This window comes from Excalfactoria chinensis, chromosome 8, assembly GCF_039878825.1.
Source record: "Excalfactoria chinensis isolate bCotChi1 chromosome 8, bCotChi1.hap2, whole genome shotgun sequence".
In the NCBI taxonomy this organism is placed as follows: Eukaryota; Metazoa; Chordata; class Aves; order Galliformes; family Phasianidae; genus Excalfactoria; species Excalfactoria chinensis.
In genome coordinates, this window is record NC_092832.1 from 15,325,691 (window position 1) to 15,349,680 (window position 23,990).

The following is a 23,990-nucleotide window of genomic DNA, read 5'->3' on the forward strand; positions in this document are numbered from 1 at the left end:
ATAAACTGATAAAAAACTTGAGAATTCAGCAGAAAACAGCCACGTGTTCCTGAACATTCTTCCATAAAAGTCTCACCATGCCTGGCAGAGCCCCATTCACCTTCACTATGAGGGGGATCATACTAGCAGTAGTGCTCACCCTCGTAGGTAAGCTTACGAATCCCCTCTTCATTCTTTTTCCCTGGAATTTCCTTGAGTTCACTGACAATAATTAGGTTTAGACTGGATATAACTCCTGTGGTTTTTCTGTCTCTTTTTGTAGGCAGCCAGAAGTTTGACACTGGTAAGTACATTTCTACCTACAAACTTGGTGACTTCGCTATGATGACTATTCATTAGAACATGCTTACAGCTTTTGTGTAAATGACTGCTATTCTCCACAGACCCAGGATTCAGTAGCAGAAATAGTTACCTGTACAGCTATGAAGCTTCTATGATGAGTGGGCTTCAAGACAGAAGTTTGGGCAAAGCTGGTGTGCGCCTGAGCAGCAAGCTAGAGATCAGTGGGCTATCAGAGAATGTTTACCTTCTCAAGGTACTGACCATGTCTTGTTCCAAACATACCAACCAGTACTTTGAATTCAAGTCACGTTCATTTGCCCGTGTTTTGCTCACCTGTGTTCTAAGGTTATAGGGAACAGAATTGGTAACAATGCTGTAGGTTTTGGAGAATGGTTTACAAACTGAAGTTTCAAAATGGAGGAGTGATTTACCATCCAATTGCTTACATGTTCTTGTTGTGAAAATTGATTGTAGCAGGGGCTTCTCAAGACCTCATATGTGAAGTAGAGGTGTCAGTACCAGGGATTCTATTACAAAATGTTTATTTCTAACTTAAGGCACTTAAGCCTGCTCTGATTTTAAGATTTTATTCAATTTTCAACAAATGTTTCCATCTCCTGTGGGGAGAAAGGACTTAGGTATGTAAAATGCAGACACACATGTTAAGATACATACAATACAGATAATTAATAAGCTTAGATTGTGTTTACACACTTGGGAAAAAATGTGGAAGCCATCAAGAAGGATACCTCTGAAGGGTTTTAGAAGAGCTGTAGGACTTCATCATGAATGATATCAAGATATCAAAGATATCAAAATTAAGAGTTAGGGATTATATTTCTTGCTGTTGTCCTCAACCTGAAATTGTTGTGTTGAATGTCCCAGACTGTGCTCTGTGAGACACACCTCAGCTTGCAGTAACTTCAACAAAATCAGTAAAATTGCTTCTGATTTCCACTGAGCTTCTGAACACAGAAGGAAACAAGCAAAAAACGAACAAGTGTTGATTATATTACCTTCTAAATGATCTTTTTCCCCTGTGTATTGAATGTGAGTAAACTGCTCACAGTCTTCCCAAGAGTTAACAAGGATGTTAACAAAAATGTCACAAAAGGGCACTATTGAGCCCCCAGGACTTGTACCGACTTCACTAAGTAAGCAACAGGTACAAGAATCAAAGAATATACTGCTACATGGATATCTAAGCCTAAATTTGGAAGGAAGGAGTAGTTAGCTAGTGATTAGGTTAATTTCATCCAATCTGTTTATGCATTTAATACCAAAGTAATTTTATTTATGTCAATATCTATTTTTAACTTCCTCTCAGGTCCGCTCTACACAAGTGGAGGAATACAATGGGGTCTGGCCCAGGGATCCTTTCACTCGATCTTCCAAAATCACCCAAATATTCTTATCGTGTTTCACCCGGCTCTTCAAATTTGGATACATCAGGGGACGGGTTGGAAACATTTATGCCCCAGAAGGCTGCCCAGATCTGTGTATTAACATAGTGAGAGGAATATTGAGTGCGTTGGAGATGAACATTAAACAAGCACAGAATGTCTATGAATTACAAGAGGTTTGTGTTTCCCATTCCCATTTTAGTTAAAACAACTTTGCTGAAAGGATGTGTTCTGGTTAGGTGCTCTTCATCCATGTTTCTCTTTATTTGAATTTCCTTTCAAGCATACGTCATGAAAAACTGTTGATTTTCATTCATATAAAAAATACACGTGAGCATGTTGAAGGATTTAGTTCTACTGGAATTCTTTACAGACATTTGTTAAATTGCTTTGTTTAAAATGCAATCCCTTCATCAAAATGGAACCATTTTCTCAGTTCCTTGACTGAATTTAAAATACGTCTACTTCACATGTCTGTGTGTCTGTTTTTTAGTTTAGTAGGATTAATTGTGAGCAATGGGTAACAGCTTTCAAAACACAGATCAGTGAATCCTTATCCAATTTGTCTTTACCCAAAACATGGCTTGGTGTATCCTTACCTTCCTACTGATACTTCAGACATTGCTCTCCAGCAAGAAAATTCTGATACAATTCACAAGTCTCTCTCTCTCCTGATCCCTTCAGGCTGGAATTGGAGGTGTTTGCCACACAAGGTATGTTGTTCAGGAAGACAGGAAGAATAGCCGAGTCTTTGTTACCAAAACTGTGGACTTGAATAATTGCCAGGAAAAGGTGGAAAAAAGTGTTGGAATGGCTTACATCTATCCCTGCCCTGAGAACATGATGGTATGTGAGACATGGAAAGACCTTCCTCACACCAAGCAGATGGAAAAGGTGAGCAACAAGAGCCATCTGCTCCATTCACTCTGTGGTTTCTCTGTGCCTCTCTAGAAAGAAAAGCTTATCAAAGGGACCACTGCTTACTCCTACAAGCTGAAGCAGACAGACAGTGGCATGCTGATCACAGAGATCACATCACAGCAGGTGCATCAGATCTCCATGTTCAATGAGCCCACTGGGGTGGCTCTCTCGGAAGCAAGGTAGGTGGGGTGCAGGGCTGCTCCTCTAAGTGAGAATAATTGCAAGTTCTGGAGTCCCTTTTACCCCCAGCTGAAATGAGGAGCAAATTAAGCCCCAGCATCAGTTGGGTAAAGCTGTAAGTACACATATTTCATGACACCTTTTTATTCCTCTCTGCCCCTTGACAGTCAGAAGTTCAAGTTGCTCGAGGTGAGAAGCGAGAGGAGCAGTGCCCCCGATGTCCCCATGCAGAGCTATGGAGGCCTTCTCTACCACTTCCCAGCTGTACTGCCACAGATGCCACTTCAGCTGATCAGGACAAAAAATCCTGAGCAACGGGTATGGAATTTTTGGATCTTTAAATCACTCTCCTAACTGAAAATTAGGAGTGACCAGAAATATGATCAGAAATACCTAAGGATTTAATTGCATGTCCCTTCTCTCTTTTGTGTTGTACAGATAGTAGAAACGCTGCAGCACATAGTCCTGAATAACCAACAAGATTTCCATGATGATGTTCCAAACAGATTTCTAGAGCTGGTTCAGCTTTGTCGGATAGCGAGTGCTGACACTCTTGAGTCTGTCTGGAGACAAGTTTCAGATAAACCTCGTTACAGGTATTTCATTGTGCAGCCTGCTAAGAAATTCTTCATTTCTGGAGATCTAATTGCTAGACTTCTTTCTCTGATATGCTTGTAGGCGATGGCTCCTGAGCACAGTTCCTGCAAGTGGCAACACAGAAGTACTAAAATTCCTTAAGACTAGAATTCGAAATGATGACCTCAGCTACATTCAGACCCTTCTAATTGTTTCCTTGACTCTTCATTCAATAAAAGCTGATGAGCACACAGTTCTGCTAGCAGCAGTGAGTAAATCTACATGAATGTTTCAAATTTGATAACAAGAAGAATGTTAATTGATGGCAACTTTTGATTATAAAGTTCACTAGAGTGGGTTCTCCCATCACATACACAAATTTTACATAAACTCTGAGGCATGATTTTAATTTATTTATTTATTTTAACATATATGAGAAGATAATGCTTCTTCAGTTTGCTATAGTGATAAAGAGCCCTTTTCTCTTGACAGCTTCTAAGAAATAGTACCATTTTAGCACGCTGGACTAATGTGTCATGCCTTCTACAGGCAAATCTTTGTCCACAGTATCTCTTCCTTCTGAAACATAAAAGGTGATTTGTGCATTGCATCGTTTGAATGGCTCTTTTAATTAAAAAACATTCCTATAAATTGGAAAGTGCTGCCAGTTAAAATGTGCAGATGTCAAATAGTTCGCACAGTGAATAGGATAGTGTCATCATTTATACCAAACAGGATTTTTTCCCATCTCTACTCAGTATTCCTCTTCATAAATAGGAAGCAAAATATATTAACTGACAGTGCTTTGTTAATGTAATTGAGACACATGCTGTTCTAAAGATGTTCTATTTACTGATTGATGTTCACCCATAATCTTCACTTTGTGTGATGTTCAGCTGAGGAAAATCAAATGGCTCTCCATGAACTGATATTTGTGCTTATTTATGTTGAAACCAGTGTGGAACTAAGGTCCTAAGTGAAGCTTGCTAATGAAATGTCTACAAGCTGATTTAATTTGTTTTGATGTGAAGAATAATCATTCTGAAATTACTTCCCCTAGATAAGCTGTGACGATTTTCCTTCTCTGAAAGCTATGCCAAGCATTGTCTTAAATGCCTATTTTAATTTTCTTTATTTGATTTCCTTTTCTTTTTTTCTCCCATTTATCTCCCAGGATTTATTGACCAGCTCTCGAATTCAGAAAAATCCTATGCTTCAGCAAGTGGCCTACTTGGGATATAGTTCTGTTGTCCACAGATATTGTTCTCAGACCTCAGCATGTCCTAAAGAAGCTCTTCAGGTAGGCTGTTACTAATAGCTTGCTAATGCACACTACTTTGGCTTAGTGGATCTGGTATGAAAATGTCAACTGGACATTTTTGATTAACTGTCAATCAGTTAGACAAATACAAAGTTCATTGACCTCCTTCAGAACAAAGGCAGTAAATCATTTTAAAGTACAGAATAATTTCATCACTGAAAATGCAGCTTTCACATCTTTTGTTTGTTTTCTTTTTATTTTTTTTTTCCTACAGCCATCAGTGGGTGCTTTTATTAGAACCATTTAATTTATTGTGATAGGCTTTTTAGTGGGTATGGGAAATGCTATGGACATCGTGTGTATATATACATTAGGTCGAAAAGGTTGAATCGTGCTTTGTTGTCCATAGCCCATCCATGACCTGGCAGATGAAGCAATCAGCAGGGGCCGTGAAGACAAAATGAAATTAGCTCTGAAGTGCATTGGTAACATAGGAGAACCAGCCAGCTTAAAGCGCATCCTGAAGTACCTTCCAATATATTCATCCAGTGCTTCTGGTAACCCAAACCACATTCAGATGGATGCCATCATGGCCTTGAGAAAGATAGGTTGGAAGGACCCGAAAACAGTAAGTAGCATCTGTCAGGGATTTCTTTACGTTAGGAACTGAAGAAGGAAAATGTGTACTCTGAGGGTAATTAATTAAATAACATCAAATCTGTGGTTTCATTATGTTTGCTTATTTTTAAGAACAACAGAACACAAGCTTACATTTCAGCTAATGTTTCCTGGTAATATATAATAAATACTGTTCAATAGGAAGCTTCCAGGAGGATATCAGCACTGTTTCTGAAGTCAACTGCTATAACTAATTAAATCTGATGTTTGCTATATATGGCAAAAATTTAGCCACCTAGAAGTGGATAATTTAATCTTCCTCAAGAGTCATAAGGAGAGAGAGAGACCTTCTGTTGACTTCTCAGGCAAAATATTGCCATAGGGTCGCTTCTTTTAGACCTTTCCCTGAAGTCGAGTGTATTGCCAGTGACCTCCTGTTAGCCATTGGGATTACTTGCATGGTGAGTGCAGGCAAGGCTTTGGCCTTTCAGATGGTGTAGGTAGCTAAAGGTGTTGTATGGGGCAGACTCCAGTCAGACAGTCTTTGGTAATTCCCATCAATGTGTTTCCTCTCTGCAGGTGCAGGGCTATCTCATCCAGATCCTTGCAGACAAATCGCTTCTCCCCGAGGTGCGAGTGATGGCTTGCACTATTATCTTTGAGACAAGGCCTGCCGCTACTACGATAATGACAATAGCAAATGTGGCAAGGAAGGAGAGCAATTTACAAGTGGCCAGTTATATATATTCCCACATTAAGTCTTTGTCTAAGAGCAGACTGCCATTTATGTACAACATGTAAGTAGAGACAAAAATAAAGAGTGCTATTTTCTGCATATGCTGACAAACTGAATTCATTTTCTTATTCTGATGGGTTTTAGCTTTTTCTTAATGTATTACCTTTCTTTGTTTAGATCTTCAGCTTGCAACATTGCCCTTAAGATGCTGCCCCCCGAACTGGACATGCTGAGCTATCAGTATAGCAAGGCCATTCACGAAGACAGTTACTTTGGTGAGTAAAGCATTTCAGTGACTTTAAAAACCCCTTCTTAAAGGTTACCAAGTCCTTTGGAGGAATGCAAAGTAGTCAGTGCCCGTGCGGTTTATGTCTAGAAAAGTTTTTCCCCTTAAAACTGCTGCTCTCTGCAAAAAGAGATTCTGTAAGGTACTTGCTAAGATTGGTTTCTGAAATGTTTATTTATTTCTTATTGAAAAATTAATCTATTTCTTCTTGCAACTGTGGTCGAAGCTTTCTCCTTTTGCTACAGAAATACGTACTCAGCGTACTTAAGGTCGGTTTGATGGTCTCTCTTGTTCTAATTTTTCTGGTTTCATTTCCCTGCTGCTCCAGCCTCCTGTCATCCTGTAAAAGATTCTGCATTTGGATAAGAGATTGAATTAAGTGTGGCAGTTGCATATTTAAAAGTACGGGAATTACTATTTTTTAACTTGAGCATGAACAACTAAAACTTATGTAATGATGTCTCTTAGTCAGTAACTGAAAAAGCTGTAGAAATACAGTCTTGAATGATGAGTAGAATGATTAGAAAAATGGTCTTCTGTTTACTTCTGCCCCAGATAACTATAGGATTGGTGTGGCTGGAGATATCTTTATTATGAACAGCCCAGGAACTATGTTCCCATCAACAGTAATTTCCAAACTGATGGCAAATTCTGCAGGTTCAGTGGCTGATCTGGTAGAGGTAAATACTTAAATTAGTAATAAAGCAAATAGAACAATTTTCATATTAAAATTTGACCCCTACGTTTCTGCTCTGTAAGTATGTTTCAGACTATTCCTTCTCACACTTTGTAGGTTGGCATCCGAGTGGAAGGCCTCACAGATGTCATAATGAAAAGAAACATCCCATTTGCTGAATATCCCACATACAAGAAGATCAAGGAGCTTGGAAAAGCTGTAGGTGTTTTTAGTAATATAATGTATAGGTTAAATGAAAGGATATTTAGTGAGGCTTATCATGAAAGTTAAGTTCATCTCAGAGGGTATGTTACCCACCAGCAGTCAGTTTGATCATCTCTGCAGAAGGTAGATCTGCAGTGAGACTTCAGGAGACATTCCTCCTGTAATGTCTGTAATAGATTTTTCAAGTCTCGCTGCAACACCACTTCCTTTCCACCTCAGATGTGGCTGCAGAAGGAGCAGTGAGATGAGAGGAAAGTGGACATCACAGCAGAAACATCTCCCATGCCTGGAAGGTTTTCTCTTCCCTTAGTTTTCCCAACATTGTTTATAAGTTTGGTGCAGTGCTTTCAGTCTGGGTTTAACAGCACAAATGGCCCAGCCCCTCCGTATTAGAGTAAAAGTTATTTCACTGGAATAGAGAACACTGGATAGGGAACATCACAGTGATAAGGGAGTGTGTCTAAAATAGCAACACTATGCTGTTAACAGAACACCAAGGAAATATGAGGGGCAAAAGAAGGTTGTGGGTTGGTCAGTGATAGTTGTCACTGCCTTGCTAAACTGCCATTTGTAAAGTGTCGCATTAAGGAACTTCACTTGTTTCCTGATCTGTTCCCTAGCTGCTGGGAAGGAAAGAGCTGCCGGCAGAAACTCCCTTGATATCAGTCTATTTGAAAATACTTGGCCAAGAAGTGGCTTATGTCAGCATCAACAAGGAAGTCTTGCAACAGGTCCTGAAGGTACCAGAGCCCCCTACTTCTCTTTGCAAGGCTTGACACCATTGTCCTTTCATTTCCTCACCCCTTGGACCTCTGTCCTCTGGCAGACTGTAGTGGAGCCTGCTGATCGAAACACAGCAGTGAAAAGAATCGCTAGCCAGATCCGCAATGGCATCACAGGGCAGTGGACGCAGCCGGTGTGGATGGGCGAGATACGATATGTGGTTCCCAGCTGTCTTGGCCTGCCGCTGGAGTATGGGTCCTACACTACTGCCCTGGCACGAGCTGCAGTCAGCGGTGAGTTGGGAAGTATGAGGTCTGCTGTGCTAGCGGGTGGGAGGGACAGGCTAAGAGAGGCTGGAGAAAGATGTAGGGAAACAAACAAAGACCTGATTTTTGTAGTGATTTTGTAGCACAGGAGGAGAGATAGTGAAGGTATTAGAAAAGCTGCACACACACGAAAGTGGTGAGAGTTGTCACTGTGCTGGGGAGTCAGGCTGCTACTCCAGGGGACAACGACAGGCTGGAAGGACAGCATGACAGCAGTGTGCTGAATCTCGGCGAAGGGACTGAGTAACCCGTGAGCGTGCAGACTGGGCATCGCCCAGGCAGCAGCAGCAACTTTGCAGAAAAGGGCCTGGGAGGCCGGGTGAACAAGCTGATGGTGAATCGGCAGCGTGCCCTTGTGGTTCTGGACGCCAACTGCATCCTTGGCTGCCACAGGCAAAGCAAAGCGAGCTCTGCAAGGCTTTTCCTCCTTTCCTTAGTACACTTGAGGCTGCTCCAAAGGTACTGCGCCCAGTTCTGGATCCTCAATGCAAAGCCCAGCAGCAGCACTGAAACGGTTTGGGGCTGAAGCACCTGAACACAGAAGTTTTCTGTACTTTTTTTAAATTATCATTTATTTTTTTTATTTTATTTTTTTTTTTACTTTTCAGACTTGAATAAAAGACCTTTTATCTGAAAGTCAGGTCCTGTTTTTCAGCCATTTTCACTGTATTAAGAGAAAATATTACCTCCTCTTGAAAACTGCATCTTGCTTACAATCAAGTCCTTTCTTTTAATTTTACGATTTTAAAATGCTGTTCTGCCTTTTGCAGTGGATGGAAAGATGACTCCGCCTTTAACCGGAGATTTTAGACTTTCTCAGTTGCTTGAATCCGCTGTGCAGATTCGGTCTGACTTAAACCCCAGGTATGTCAGGTTTCTAATGCCTTAGTTATAGAAAGATTTTTGTTGTTGTTGTTGTTTTTATGAAAGAGAACCTCAATATAAAAACAAACACCTTTCTTACATACGACCACATCGCTCTGTTTCAGTTTATATGTGCATACAGTTGCAACGATGGGTGTCAACACAGAATACTTTCAACAAGCTGTTGAAATTCAAGGCGAGGTCCAGACAAGAATACCAATGAAGTTTGATGCCAAGATAGATGTGAAATTGAAAAATATTAAGATTGAGACAAACCCATGCCGTGAGGAAACTGAGATACTGGTTGCAAGGTATGGTGGCATTACTTAAGGATAATTTATGTTGCGGAAACCTTATGAAGTTCAAGATTCACTCGCATTCAATGAAGGTTTCTAGGCATGTAATGTGACAGATAACCTTTTGAATAAAGGGCAGAGAAGAGAAATAAGGGAGCTGAAAGTCAAAAGTTGCCTCAAATATTTAGGAGTTTAATTTTAATTTTAATTTCTTTATTATTACACTAATTCTTCTTCTTCTTTTTTTTTTTTTTTTTTTTTAAATATTTATATTTCCAGACAAATGTCTCTCATGTTTCAGAAGTTTATTTAAATTTACCCATACTTCGAAAACTTCCTGTGATGTTCCTCATGACCCCTTAATTGTCGTTAAAAATATTTATACTAACAGTTGCATATACGGTTCCTGTGTTCTAAGAGCATACTTCTGTTATAACACTTGACAGAGACAGGACAATAACTTGTTTAATCCAAATACATGGGGGGGTTTAGAACCGTTTACTACTTTCTATGCATATTTTCACAGACATAAGGCTTTTGCTGTATCAAGGAACATAGGAGAAGTAGGTGTTGAAAAGAGGACCGCAATTCTGCCAGAAGATGCTTCATTAAACATTGTGGAAGAACCTTTCCAAACATCAGAGAGGGTTTCCAGGGAAGAGTTCACAATGGTAACCTATTCTTTTTGGCTTGCGCAGTTACACTTACACTTTATGTTCTACCTATACATGCAGTTTTACTCTTGCCTATGATATGCTTCCAGTGGCATTCACATGCTCTTCTCCACTACAGCAAGGGCCTGACAGCATGCCAAGGAAACAGTCCCAGAGTTCTCAAGAAGTTCTTCGCCATAGCACGGGAAAAACAAAACATAAACGAGATATTTGCCTCAAAATTCATCATCTTGGTTGCCAGCTCTGCTTTTCCAGAAGGTCAAGAGATGCCAGTTTCATAAGGAATACATATTTTTATAAATTAATTGGAGAACATGAAGCTAAAATAGTTTTGATGCCAGGTACAGTACTGAGCACAGGCCTTTTCTTATTAGGTTTGTTAGTACTCCTTGAAGCGGTATAACTTTTTAATCTGTGCAATTTGTGTGCAGTTCGTACAGGTGCTGATATGGACAAAATTCAGCTGGAGATTCAGGCAGGATCTACAGCAGCTTCTAAAATAATTAAGGAGGCAAACTCAGAGTCTGAGAAAGAGGATGAATCATCTCTATATGAAGACATTAAAGCTAAACTGAAGAGGATTTTAAGTATTGAAGATGTGTTCAAGGTAAGAGACTTCAAGCCTGCAAGGGGAGGATGTTTTCCAGTAAATAAAGCCAAGGATTTGAAGGCTAGAGTGGAAAACTGGCATGGGAAAGCCAGGATGGGACCAGTTTGAAAGGTACCAGTGCTGTCAGCCCGTGTCATATCTGGACAGACTGACACAAGGGGTGCCTCCAGCTGGGGCTGGTCCTCTTGATAGGGCAGATTTTGGTGGGGAAAAGTGAGCTCTGCAGCTTCCATGAAGAGGCAGGAAAGGCTGTGGTGAGCAGCTTGTCTGACACCCACAGATAATTTATATTGTAAATACAGAAACAGATATATTATAAAATGGCAAAGGGCATCAATACAAACAAACATAAATAGGAAAAAAGAGAAGCAAGATTCCACAAACGATATTCTGTTAACTATGGTGTCTTCATCCTCTTGCTCATCTGCTTTTCTTTTGTATCTTGTGATTATGAAGTAGGACACTATGTAGAGTACAGCAAATAGGAGAAAACAGATCGTGTACTCCCGCACTTGGCTGTGGAAGTTCTGCTTGCAGATCGAGCACTCACACAGAACTCTTGTAATTTTCTTTGAATTGTTTTGCAGGTTGCAAACAAAACACGGCACCCAAAAAGTCGACCATCTAAGAAAGGAAACACTATGCTAGCGGAGCTTGGGACAGAGCCCGATGTGAAAACTTCCTCGAGCTCATCTTCTGCCTCCTCAATGGCCACCTCTTCTTCCTCATCATCTGCCTCTTCTCCTAATCGTAAAAAGCCTGTGGATGAAGAGGAGAATGATCAAGTAAAGCAAACTAGAAACAAAGATGCAAGCAGCAGCAGTAGCAGCAGCAAGAGCAGCAGTAGTAACAGCAAGAGCAGCAGTAGTAGCAGCAGCAGTAGTAACAGCAAGAGCAGCAGTAGCAGCAGCAGTAGCAGCAGCAGTAGCAGCAGCAGTAGCAGCAGTAGTAGGAGCAGTAGTAGCAGCAGAAGCCATCATAGCCATAGCCATGGCCATCTGTCAGGGCATCTGAATGGCAGCAGTAGCAGCAGCAGCAGATCAGTGAGTCACCACAGCCATGAGCATCACTCAGGACATCTGGAAGATGACAGCAGCAGCAGCAGTAGCAGCATGCACTCCGAAATATGGGTAACTCATACTTGTCGGTAAATTGAATGATGCTGATAGTATTTGTGAATTGTATTCTTTGTGGCAGCTGGCTTTGTATCAAGATATTAGTTGACACAGCAAATATTAGCAACGTAAAATTTTAACATCTATTCTGCAAGCACAGCTGCAGTCATTGGCTCAGCTCTCTCTGCTGGAGCATCTCAAAAGTTTCTACAAGTTTTCTGAAACTTTTGTTGTAGGCAGGGAAGCAAGTTTCACCAATCTTATGCTTTCTGTATGTACAAATTGCTTATTTATATCTTCATTTTGCAGTAGGAACACTAATGCTTTATATAAACTGTTTCAACCATTTCAACTACTGCACTATATGCTTATAACTAAACATACAGAACTATGCATGAATGGTAATTACTAAAATTCTTACTTAGTTCCCAGTGCCTAAATTTGAACACAATTGCAGCATTTCTTTCCTTCCAAGTCTTTTCATCTTCTTCTTGTTATTATTTTCAAAGGGGCATCATGAGATTTATCAGCGTCACTTTAGATCAGCACACAGACAAGAGGTGAGTTTTCTATTCTTAATTAATTGAGTTTGGAATCTGCTATGAGTTAACTTAAAACCTTGAAGTCCACTTGTTGTCTTTCTGAGGGGAACTTCAGAACTGATAACGCCAAATCAGCTGTGGCAGTTCTTCTGAGACTCATATCAGTAAAAAGCTCTGTAACAACGGATATTCTGCAGCACTGCCTAGTGCACTTTCTTCAAGTGTGATTTTAGATTACCTTCATGAGCATGATGTATTTTCTTCCTGCAGTTTCCCAAAAGAAAACTCCCAGGTGACCAAGTTTCCAGCAGTTACTCCTCTACCAGATCCAGCCATGACACATCCCGAGCTGCTTCCTGGGTTAGTTGCATCATTTTTAGGGACTTTTGACAGCTTGGAAGAGTGGCAGAGTGGCTGTGCATTTGCAGTAATTGTGCAGCTAGGGCAATGGGAACAGAGAAACACCGAATAGTCAAGTTTTGTATGTCAGACAAGAGTGAGACACACACTGTAGGTCCTCTACATGCTTTTCATGGTGCAGTCTTTTCATGGTGAGCATGGTGTAGCTCAGTGAACGGCACAAATTTTGGCTTATCTCAGATATAATGATAAGATCCTTCTGTGCTAGCAGGGGCACATGCACAATAAGGCATATGCATGAGAATTTACAGGCACATGTAGATATATGTGCAGTACATACACTGCTATATATTTGTAGTTCAGTTTTTTGTTTTCTAGATCTTGCATTTCAAATGCTCCATAGCCACTCCTTTGTAATGTTGTTCTTTGCATACTTTGTCCCTCTTCTTCTTAGCATAAGTTTCTGGGTGACATCAAAGCCCCATTGGTAGCTGTTTTTCTCCATGGCATTAGTAACAGTAAGAAGAAAGGAGGCCTCCAGCTTGTGGTATATGCTAATACCGACTCCGTCAGGCCGCAGATTCAGGTATTTGTGACAGACCTCACAGATTCAAGCAAGTGGAAACTCTTTGCAGATGCTTCGGTTCTCAATGCTCACAAGGCAGTGGTAAGGTTCAAAAAATCGTCACATGCAACTGTATACATGGCAATAAAATAATGTTCCATGATTTTAAAAATGGTCTGCTTTTCACTCCATTGTAGGCTTACCTGAAATGGGGCCGGAATTGCCGGGATTACAAGGTTTCTACTGAGCTGGTAATTGGACAGTTTGCTGGGCATCCTGCTGCACAAGTGAAGGTGGCGTGGCCCAAGGTTTCTTCAGGTGTCAGATCAATGGCTGAATGGTGAGGTTTTAGCCTTTAGTGCCACTCATATATGATATTGGTCAAATGTGAAAAATCAGTATCCACCCATAAGGTTCTAGGGAATAAAACACCAGCTATTTTTGAATTCTCTGGGCTGTCTGAGTACTGCCTTCAAACACAAAACCCGCATAGGAGGCATCGCCATTGCCAGAAATTCCTTGTGCTGCTCATACTGAAAACTGGGGGACAGGTCCTTTCTTTCACTGAACACCGATCAGTAAAGCAGGGAGTGGTTATGGGGATGTGGCCAATGATGCTGAAGAACCTGTGTGCCACTTCTACACAGATGTAAGGTTGTCTGGTTTGGATAAATGCCTCTTTTTGCCTCTCTGTTTCACCAGATCTTTCCTTTTTGAAGGTTTCAGAGCATTGTCCCTGGGGCTGCAGTTATGTTGGGTTTCTCTGAAGGAACTGGCAAGAATCCTTCTCGACAAGCCAGGATGGTTGTGGCTCTAACTTCTCCAAGAACATATGATATTGTTGTCAAGCTGCCTGATGTAAATATGAAACATCATCCTATGTTTTTCTGATAGAAAAGTGAGATTGTTGGTGTTGTTTAATTATACGGGGCCAATACTTAGAAGGAAAAGCTAAGTAAAATAAGCATCAGTTTGGGAGTTTGAAAACAACTCTTATGAGTTTTGAATCTTTTTTATATTTCATCCAAGAATATTCATACAGTGGTTTTGTTCATGCAAAAAGACTATGGTGGGTACTCAGGAAGACATGCATTTCTATCTGTGGTAGCTCCCTAAGTATTCACATAAACACATTTGAAAAGGAAGTAATGCATTCTCTCATAAATACTAACAAAATGATGACCCATACCATGAAAGAAAATTGTAAGCAGAAGCAAAAGCTCGTGCACAGTGAGTCAGATGTACTGAATTCATATAAATTCTTTGTCAATCAAGACAGAAGAGACTAAAATTGATTTCCATATAGGGGGAAAGGTTATCTCAGCTATTTGTTGTGAATGCTTTGTACAACTACACTTTTACAGTGCTTCTGAATTCTTTTCCAGATAACTCTCTATCAAAAAGCCATGAGGCTTCCTCTATCACTCCCTGTGAGTCCGAGGAGCTCAGGTTCAGAGCTGCAGCCTCCGATCTGGAATGTCTTTGCTGAAGCTCCCTCTGCAGTGCTCAACAATTTGAAAGGTCAGAGTTGGATCAGGTTCAGAAGCAGGATGTTCTCAGTCTCTGGAATTAATTTGAGCATCTTTTGATTACTAGGATTCTGTTTTGTTTTTTATTTATTTATTTATTTATTTTCTGGGATTGTTTGTCTCTAGTCAATTAGGAAATGGGATGAAATAATGCAAGTGTGGGTCAACTGGGTGAGGATATTTATTGTGCATGTAATAGAAAGAGCATTTCAGGGAAATCAAGATTGGCAATTATCTGAAGTGGTAACATAAACTTTCTGGCAACTATTTGGTTAGACTAAGGACTGTCTAACATGCTTTTTTTTTTTTTTTTTTTTTTTTTTTTTTTTTTTTTTTTTAAGAAATTATGGGTGGCTGGTGGCAAAAAGCCCCTGCAGCCTATATAAAAATATCATATAGAGAAAATATTTATATATTTATATATATATAGCACTAAAAATAAAACATGTCATCCAACAGCTTTTCTTAACAGAAATGCAAATATTCACTGGCATTTTATTTAACCAGCTCGCTGCTCAGTTTCGCACAACAAGATCACAACCTTTAATGAAGTCAAGTTCAACTACTCGATGCCAGCAAACTGCTATCACATCTTGGCTCAGGATTGCAGCTCTGATCTTAAGTTCCTGGTGATGATGAAAAATGCTGAAGAAGCTACAAACCTTAAAGCCATCAACATCAAGATTGGCAGTCAGTAAGTAACTTTTGCCAGCTGTCATAGCATGAAGGACTGTGTTGTCCATATTGAGTGAGAAAGGAGCTTGGATCTAAGCTTTGTTCAGCAGCCCATGGGTTTTCATCATTTTCCTTATTTACTTTCTATGCATACTGAACACGATGCCTGTGATGTTGTTATCCTGCATTTTAGGTGACAAGAATGCCCTGATGCAATTTCAACAGTTGGAATGTGCTTATGTTGTGACCAGTGATATTTAGTGAGCAAGAAAATCACTTAGTCACTCTCTGTGTATAAACGTGGTACAAACACAGTAAGAACTCTTCTTCCTCCTCTTCTTCTTAACAGTGAAATTGATATGCATCCTGTGAATGGACAGGTGAAAGTGCTGGTGGATGGGGTTGAGAGCCCCACAGCCAACATTTCCCTTGTATCTGCTGGTAAGTGGCACAGCATTTCCTTGGTTTCATTTCCATGTGTATGTTAGACAAAAGAGAGGAAGAGTAGTCAGAAGTATTGTATCAAAGAGCTTCCACAAGTTTGTGTTCAGTAACTATTTATACCCTATGCTGTCAGGTTGTTATTTAAGAATTTGCTTTTCATTCACTTGCATGTGAACGTTTACAAAGATCAATTAGAGCATGAAACTCTCAAGGTGGCCAAGCAAAGTAAAGCCTAACTACTGTTTCATATATTGCTGTGCCTCCCACCAGCATTCCATTTTGGAGAAGTATATCAGTTAGGGTAGAAAACCTTGCTTGATAAAACCTTCACCACCCTCATAGATCCAAGACATTCTCATTTGCTTCATAGGTATACGTCTGGTTAGCATTCTGAAGTCTGCCAGGAATAAACGCAGAAAACTGTGCATATGCAAGAAAACCAGGCTGCTTTCTTATTTCCAAGCAGGGATATTTTTTTCTATGGAAGGACACAGGAGGACATAGTTTCATTCTCTGCTACACAGCTGGGGGAAACGCACAATGCAGATGCTCCCTGACTATGTATCTGTGGTACGGGATTCAGGATAAATCTTCCTGAAATTGGGTTAGCATCTGCCAGTGCTGCACGCTGCCCTAATTGTTATGTACTTGCTGAGAGATAATGGTGCTAAAAATGTCCCCAATGACAGTCATGTTGTTTTTTGTATTTTTCTTACTCCAATGCAACATAGTCAGAGTTTTGTATAGTTGCACAACTGCACAAGTATTATAAGCAGCTCTGTAAGCCTTTCTAGGAATAAATATGATATGCTAATAACCCCAAGAAAAATAAGTAGATCTGTGATAATTAAAATTGTTTTCCAGCCTTTTACAAGCACTTACTGTCTATGCATACACCTTTATTTTTTTACAGTCTGTTCTTCTTGAGAACTATTGAGGAATTCAAAGCAAAAGAGGCAAAAGCATTTTTTAAAACTACTTTTTTCTCTGTTAAAAGAGACATTTTGGGTCTGTTTGAGATATTTTCTTTTTTAAATTATCATTATTATTATTTTTTCTTTTTCTAGGTGCTTCTCTGTGGATTCACAGTGACAACCAAGGTGTTAAACTTGCTGCCACAGACTTTGGTATCGATAAAATGTACTTCAGTGAACAAACATTCTGGGTATAGTTTACTCTTCATAAATCTAGATGTGATGTTTCTGTAGGATCTCCTTAAATCTGTATGTGTGAATGTAATACTGTTCAGTAGCAAAGCTAAATCTGTCCAGGACCACCCCTCTCTAAAAGAATGTAAAAGAAGATAATGCAGCCAGTGCTGCAGAGTCCTTCTCTGTGTTTCTTAATAGGACATCCAAGTATCCTTCACCAATAATAATTTATTCTTGCAGCAAGTGTGTGTTGGAAAATAGGCCGGCAAGCACACGTAGTCTGAGTCAGCAGTGTATCTGCAAGGAAAAAAAAAAAGAGAGTTTTCAGCTTCTGTCCGTGTTTGAAAGGCAGTACTAGAAAAATGGAACAGAAATCTAAGAAAACTAATATTATCATACTGCATCTGTCACCTACTAGGAAAACATCAATCACAAGGAAGCTTCAGAATAATAGTCAAAACTAATAATTACTTACTAAGCTAGCCAGGCACAGCAGGATTTAAAAGCTGCAATGGAGCTAAAGGCACCACAGCGCCATAAGAGTTTGGCATATGACTGTGTGATACATGTGAGTTCTTAGCAAAGAAGGAAAGCATTTATATGTTTGTGCATTGCCATACTGGAACTAGATGATCTTTGGAGTCCCTCCCAGCCCAAGCCATTCTATGATGTGATACTGGAAGGTGCATACGTGGCAAAAATCTGTTCCACAGCATTGTTATGTTTGACCATTTTAACTTTGAAATGTTTCTTACTTTTCTTTTCCTCAAAGATTCAAGTGCCTTTATGGATGGCAGGGAAAACATGTGGAATCTGTGGAAAATATGACGCAGAATACAAACAGGAGTATCGGATGCCCAATGAATATTTAGCTAAAGATGCCGTGAGCTTTGGTCATTCTTGGATCTTGGAAGAGACACCCTGTAGAGGAGGTATGAAAGCTTTGATTAATTTAATTTAGTATTGTTTAGAAAATTTGTAATTAGTGTTATTAGAAAAATACTGGGAAAAAACATTTTAAAAGGTCTCATTCTTCAGCTATATTAAATATAACCAATGTTTTTCAGTTTAGAAAGGAATAAGAAATTACAAGTTAGTCAAATCCAAAAAAGCAACAAGGCAGTTGAGATGAACCAAGCTGAAATAAAACCACTCTTCCAGTCTTGAAGTGAAAACTATGAATCATAGAATTACCCAGGTTGGAAAAGACCTTGAAGATCATCAAGTCCAACCGCAGCCTAACCAGTACCCCATCTCTAAAAAAATGGGGTACTGGTTAGGCTGCGGTTGGACTTGATGAAGAAGAAGGTTAAATAAAAACAATAAGAAAATAAATTCACATGGAATGTTTTGATGTAAACAAATAGTGCTTTCCAGCCAACAGATGGGGATTGGTAATTACTATGTTTCACCTCTTGATTTTTGAACCAGTGCAACCTGTCAAGCATTTGAGCACGTGAGCAGCTCCATGGACTTAATTACATAGTTGAAATCAAGGGGGGGGGGGGGGAGGGGGGAGGGAAGAGTTATATTTTAAGTGCTTGAGTAGATTAGGATCTTAGAGTGTGCTCCATTCTCTCTGCTGAGGCTATGGTACAACAGCATCCCATGAAGGAGGGAGGAGAACAAGCACATAGCCTCTGTGAGCCTGATGGGAACGACTTACTCATTACCTGGAGATGACTTTCATATGTCCAGCTATATACTGTCATTCTTCTGTGTCTCTGTAAAGAATACCTGGCATCAGACTTGCTTTAGATGTATGTACAGTACACAGGCGTGCACACAGCAAAATTCACACTACTGCTAGCTACTACACCCTGTGTTTCCCTCCAACATATGTTGAAACTGAGAGTAAAGCTTACACGTGGTTCATTTAGCTTCTCACAGACTTGTAACTTGTCCTAGGAGTCCAAAATGAAACCAATATTTCCAGCTGACAGCAGTGATCTTTTCTCTCTCTGCAGTAATTTTGATTCTGAATGATGGTGGTATTGGTGTAATTCTTTAGTTATTGTTTTTGTTTGTTTGGAAACACCACTCTCCTCTTTCCACTGATCAATTCTCAAAGCTTTTGAATGTGGCTTTGCAGCCATTCAGTGAGGCAGTTTACTTTGTAAAATGCTTATTAGAATATATTCCAGACTGTTCCTACATGTTAATCTAGAAATTAAGCCAGTTACAGTTGAAATTAACTTTCAGCAACTCCATATCTAATTAGCTGATTTGAAAAGCTTATCAGTCAGTGATGCAGTGCTGCTTTGCTTCTGATCAATGTTCAGTCTTTATAGAGGCAGTTTGCTTGCAAATGTAAAACATCATTGACAGATGGGTCAGTCTGGGGAGATTTTTGCACATAAGAGCATAAACTACCATCAGTGATTCTATTACAGCTTGTAAACTGCATCGTTCATTTGTGAAGCTTGAGAAGACGGTTCAGCTTGCGGGTGTCGATTCCAAGTGCTACTCTACAGACCCTGTGCTGCGCTGTATGAAAGGGTGCTCTGCTACCAAGACAACTCCAGTAACTGTTGGTTTCCACTGCCTCCCAGCTGGTAGGTCCACAGAAGTCCTGAAAAAGAGCTGCACAAAGGCAGCTTTGTGCTGCCTGCACAAAAGCAGGTTGTGCTTGAACTCCATTATTACACTTGAAACATGTGAATGGTCTAACATATCCACAGGAAGGGATGGGCTTACTGCTCTACTGACTGAAGGACTTTCTTTGTTCTCATGAATATGTAAAACTTTCTTGAGTGAAAGAAATATGTCCTCCTATTGTAATTTTACTGCTTTTCATGGCAGTGGCATCTAAACTGATCTCCCCTTCATGATACTTGGATCTGACAGGGTAAGGAGAGGGTAAGAGCACAGTCAACATGTGACTCAGCTATACTGCAGCATGTGATGATTCAGGATCACGTTCCACACCATGAAACAGTGATCCTCATCTTGCATGTTTTCACTTATCTCTGTCTTTGGGCATAATCTTGTTTCCATGAGCTGATCTAGGCCATAGAAGGGCAGGTGTGAACATAATTCCTGCCTGTGAGTGTGGTGATACAGGAACATATCCCTTCTACAGGTGTATTGTAGATTTGGAGAGATTAGATAGATATAAATTATATTGATTATACTTTTGTGTGTGTTTTTAAAATGTGTTTTCCTTTAAGACCACAGCTTCTTTTTCTAAACATATTTTTAATAAAATTCTACATGGAAATACTGGTTTCCAATGAAGAAATGACTTATTAATTAAAAGGGTTTCCTGGAACATCTCAGCTAGACTTAGCAGAGTATAAATATGTATGACAGCAAGGAGAAGCCAAGCCTGGTTTAATTAATGATGAGTGCATGGTAAATGCCGTACCTTGCAAAACTGCTTCTAAAACACACTGCTTGTTTTCCATTTCTTGTTCATCATCAGATTCAGCTTCCAACCTGGCTGACAAACAGATGAAGTTTGACCAGAAGTCAGAGGACATGCAGGATACTGTTGATGCACACACAGCATGTTCATGTGAGAATGAAGAATGCAGTACATGAAGCTGTACACTGCAGCACTGGAGAATACAGAAACATTTTAGTTTTTATAGTGTGGTGTAAGAAGACTCATCTTAAGAAGCAATAGAAACATTAAATTAAACACTTAAAAATGTGTGGATTTTTCCTAAGTAATTTAAAGTATTAAACTTTATTATTGCAGAAACTATTCTAGTTGCCTGTAATTATCTGATTTTGGAATAAATACGTGCATGGAAAAACTGATGAAGGCTTCCTTTTTTCATTGACTGTGGCAAGGGGATGTCTGCATTGCTTCTCTTCACCCCATGTTGTGGGGACTCGAGGCTGTGCCAGCCTGCTGTGTAGATGTGCATCAGGAAAGTGTCTGTGTCAGGCCCCACCTGCAATATGGATTGAGTGGAATGACAGAAGCTGCCTACCAGGCTCTAGCTTGTTTCCCAAGTGATTCCTTCCCTGGTGCTGAGATCTTGGGCACCACAGTGGGAACTGGTTGTCTCTGGGTGAGACAGCACTCTCTGCAGCAAAGAGGTGCTCTGGAGTGACAGAGTGATGGGCCTGTGCTGTCATAGGGACAGCCTTAAGGGAATTAACCTAAACCTCAAACATATGGATAAGGATGCTGTGAGGGGGGCAGGAAATGTGACGTTCCTGACACACAGCACATAGAAGCTGGTATGAGCCAGGAGTCTCTGAGCAGACCTGGGCTGCAAAGCCCACGCACAGCAGGTCTCTATGGGCATGGTGAGGGATGTGCTCGACTGCCCTGGGTGCTGGAGGACATAGGGTTCCAGATGTGTGTTCTCAGTTGGTCTTTCTGACTGCTCTGGGCTGGAATGTCAGGCTGCATGCCTGTAATTTTTTTGGTAAATTTATTAAAAGAGAAATAAATGATTTGATTTTTAAAATTAGGAGCAACCAATGAAGGCAAAACGGCACTTCCCTCTATCCATATGGAATGGAAAGGTGGTTGCTGAACAAAAGGATTGAGAAAGCTCTATTCAAGTTGCGTCATTCTGCTTTCTTCAGCATCAAGTGCACTTCAGTGTTTGTATGTATGTGGCTTTTACAGTTTTTGAAAGGTAATGTCCTCAGTACATAAGGGAAGCTGTTGGAAAGTCAGCATGAAGGGCAGACACCCAGGCAGTTGAAGGCTCAATCCAGGCATTGGGTCTTGTGGTGCTACAAACCCCAGGGAAGCACAGCCCTGCTGCCCAGAGTCAAATCCAGCACACCAGAGGCTTCTCGTGAAGGCGGGCTGCTGGAAATGCTGCTCATGGTTGCTCCTGGATGCAGCAGAGGTGATCATTACCTCACAGTGGTGATTTTTTTTTTCTTCTTATTTCACCTCTCTGCCCCTCCACCTTTTCCTCCCCTCCCCCCCTTTCTTTTTGACTTAATTTGGGCTATATCCTCTGGAGAAATGTAAACAGTAAAGGGGGGTGGGTAAATGGGGACGTGGGGGGCCATAACAAGAGTTTAAATTGTTCTTGACAGGCTGGAGAAATGGCCCACAAAGATAGAAGATTCAGTTCCATACAGTAAGCATGAAATCTCCATGGACAGACTGTGGGGCAGTATCAGAGAGGATCCTGTCTGGGCCACAGCATGGCATGGTGCTTGGGGTGCAGCGTTCACTGCCCGGCATGTTGGGATGGGGTGGTTGAATGCAACAGTGAGCAAGAGATGAGAAGGGAACACTCCTCTGGGAGTGCCAGCCTGGCTGGGAAAGGGCTCTAATACAAATGACGGCAGTTTCCTCACTGACAGGTTTGTAGTATTTGAGTATTACATCTGGAGCTACAAGGGAGCTGGTTCCAAACTCCCTCTGTACTGGAATATGAACTGCTATCCCTCAGCGTTCAGACACGGCTACGTTACACAGGTAAGGTTTGTTGGTTGATTATTTTATTTTTAAATTGTGCAGATGCATATTCCAATATATTCCGTAGTATGTTGGATTTTGAGCCCCTCACCAGCTGCCAGCAGCTGTGTGTGCAAATCCTTTAGCTGTATTTACCATTTGCCAAGTCTCACAAGACATGACACAACTCCCTGGAGCTGCTCGCTGCCTGCATGGTTATCTTCTCTGTCATACCCTGTCACTTGGATGGGGGAAGACGTTAAAACAAACAGAACCAGGATACAGTACTGGTAAAACATCTTTGATACACAAAGTGCAGTGTGTCAGGTATTATAAATTATATCCCAACTGCTCAGTTATAAAACATACCATCTGAAAAGCCTTAGGAAAACCAAATTGTCTTAACAGGAGTCCCTGCTGTGCTCATAAAAACTGAGATGAGTCCTGTGCCCTGTGAGCCCAGTCCTTCCTTCCCATGGTGGTTCAGAACTAGCTTTGGTTCCCCACCTCAGTTTGTGTGCACATAGTGAAAGCTGCAAGGGAGAAAATTCAAATCCCAAGCCCAGGGCTGCTGGGCTTCCTCTCCAACAGATCTGCAATGGGAGTGGTGCCCATGGTCCTGCCACTATTGTCTAACTCCACACCTCATCTGAGAACAGGGGACCAGAGACCCAGCTGAGCCCCACACATCGAGCAGCCTCATGGAGCTGCTGAAAAGGGAACCTGCTCACAGATCCACCCATGGAAAGGGGCAGGGAGAGTGGCAGAAGGTGGTTGGCTGCTGACTGACAAAAGAAGGGACCCCACTTTGTGAGGATGCTACCCCTTGCTGCTTGGTGTGAAATGCATTTGGGCAAACCAGAGTTTGTACATCTCCATCAGCTGGGAGCCTTGTGTCCGCAATGCCTGGCAGCCTCCCAGAACCCTCTTCACCCACATCTGTGTGTGGCTAATGATGCGAGCAAGAACACCATCATGATGTCCTGGTAAGAAAGGCAGGTAAGGGAGACATGCATATGAGCAATGCTTTTTGCTGTGGCCTTTGTGACAGTGGTGGGAGTTAGTGTTGCTGGGTGGATTCCCCACCCTCAAAGAGCAGTGCTATAGATGACAGCGTGTGCAGCAGCAGAAGGTCATCAGTGTGGTGTCACAGGAGTGCTGCCCAGGCTTTGCATAATCCTGATGAAGTGCTATCAGTTAGATAAGGTTTGGGCCTTGTGGTCAGGTCAGGATAACCTGGACAAAGTTAGCTCAGGCTGCAATAGCAACAAATACTTCCTATGAGTAATGATAGTGGTTTTCCTTATGCAATAAATATTTTGGCTTTACTGATATTTTAATACTTTTAACCATCTTTTCCAAAAGGTGCTTTCTGAGCATTTAGATAGTGAGGTAAGATCAAGATTGCCTGTGATGATTTTGGCACAGCGGTGACTTTGGCCGGGAGTCCTCAGCCCTATCACCAACAAAGGGTTGGAGTGGTTGATAAGAAATTGATAACTCAACAGAATTCCTTGGGCTTGTTAATAATTCTTCTATAAAAGGTGCACATTTCCCCCGTAGCATTCA

The 23,990-nt window shown here is 40.9% G+C and overlaps 1 protein-coding gene across 1 annotated transcript; it reads left to right on the forward strand.

Moving 5' to 3' along the window:
* Positions 1-20,802, forward strand: LOC140255520 (vitellogenin-2-like). The gene is made up of 35 exons (XM_072343191.1): positions 1-147; positions 263-283; positions 384-535; positions 1,610-1,861; positions 2,370-2,531; positions 2,637-2,785; positions 2,954-3,104; positions 3,225-3,382; positions 3,465-3,630; positions 4,537-4,662; positions 5,033-5,251; positions 5,821-6,038; positions 6,155-6,252; positions 6,819-6,943; positions 7,057-7,158; positions 7,785-7,904; positions 7,991-8,180; positions 8,984-9,077; positions 9,203-9,388; positions 9,900-10,044; positions 10,166-10,388; positions 10,479-10,654; positions 11,245-11,787; positions 12,282-12,332; positions 12,585-12,674; positions 13,129-13,341; positions 13,437-13,579; positions 13,959-14,097; positions 14,625-14,760; positions 15,276-15,462; positions 15,793-15,884; positions 16,955-17,052; positions 17,811-17,970; positions 19,432-19,593; positions 20,463-20,802. The coding sequence occupies exons 1-35, from the start codon at positions 78-80 to the stop codon at positions 20,579-20,581; spliced, it is 5,436 nt and encodes a 1,811-aa protein (XP_072199292.1). The 5' UTR covers positions 1-77; the 3' UTR covers positions 20,582-20,802.
* The last annotated feature ends 3,188 nt before the right edge of the window (positions 20,803-23,990 follow it).

Coding starts and splice junctions, on each gene's coding strand:
- LOC140255520 (XM_072343191.1), top strand. CDS start 78: ATGCCTGGCAGAGCCCCATTCACCTTCACTATGAGGGGGATCATACTA. Junction 9,078..9,202: donor CGGTCTGACTTAAACCCCAG/GTATGTCAGGTT, acceptor GCTCTGTTTCAG/TTTATATGTGCATACAGTTG. Junction 10,655..11,244: donor GTATTGAAGATGTGTTCAAG/GTAAGAGACTTC, acceptor ATTGTTTTGCAG/GTTGCAAACAAAACACGGCA.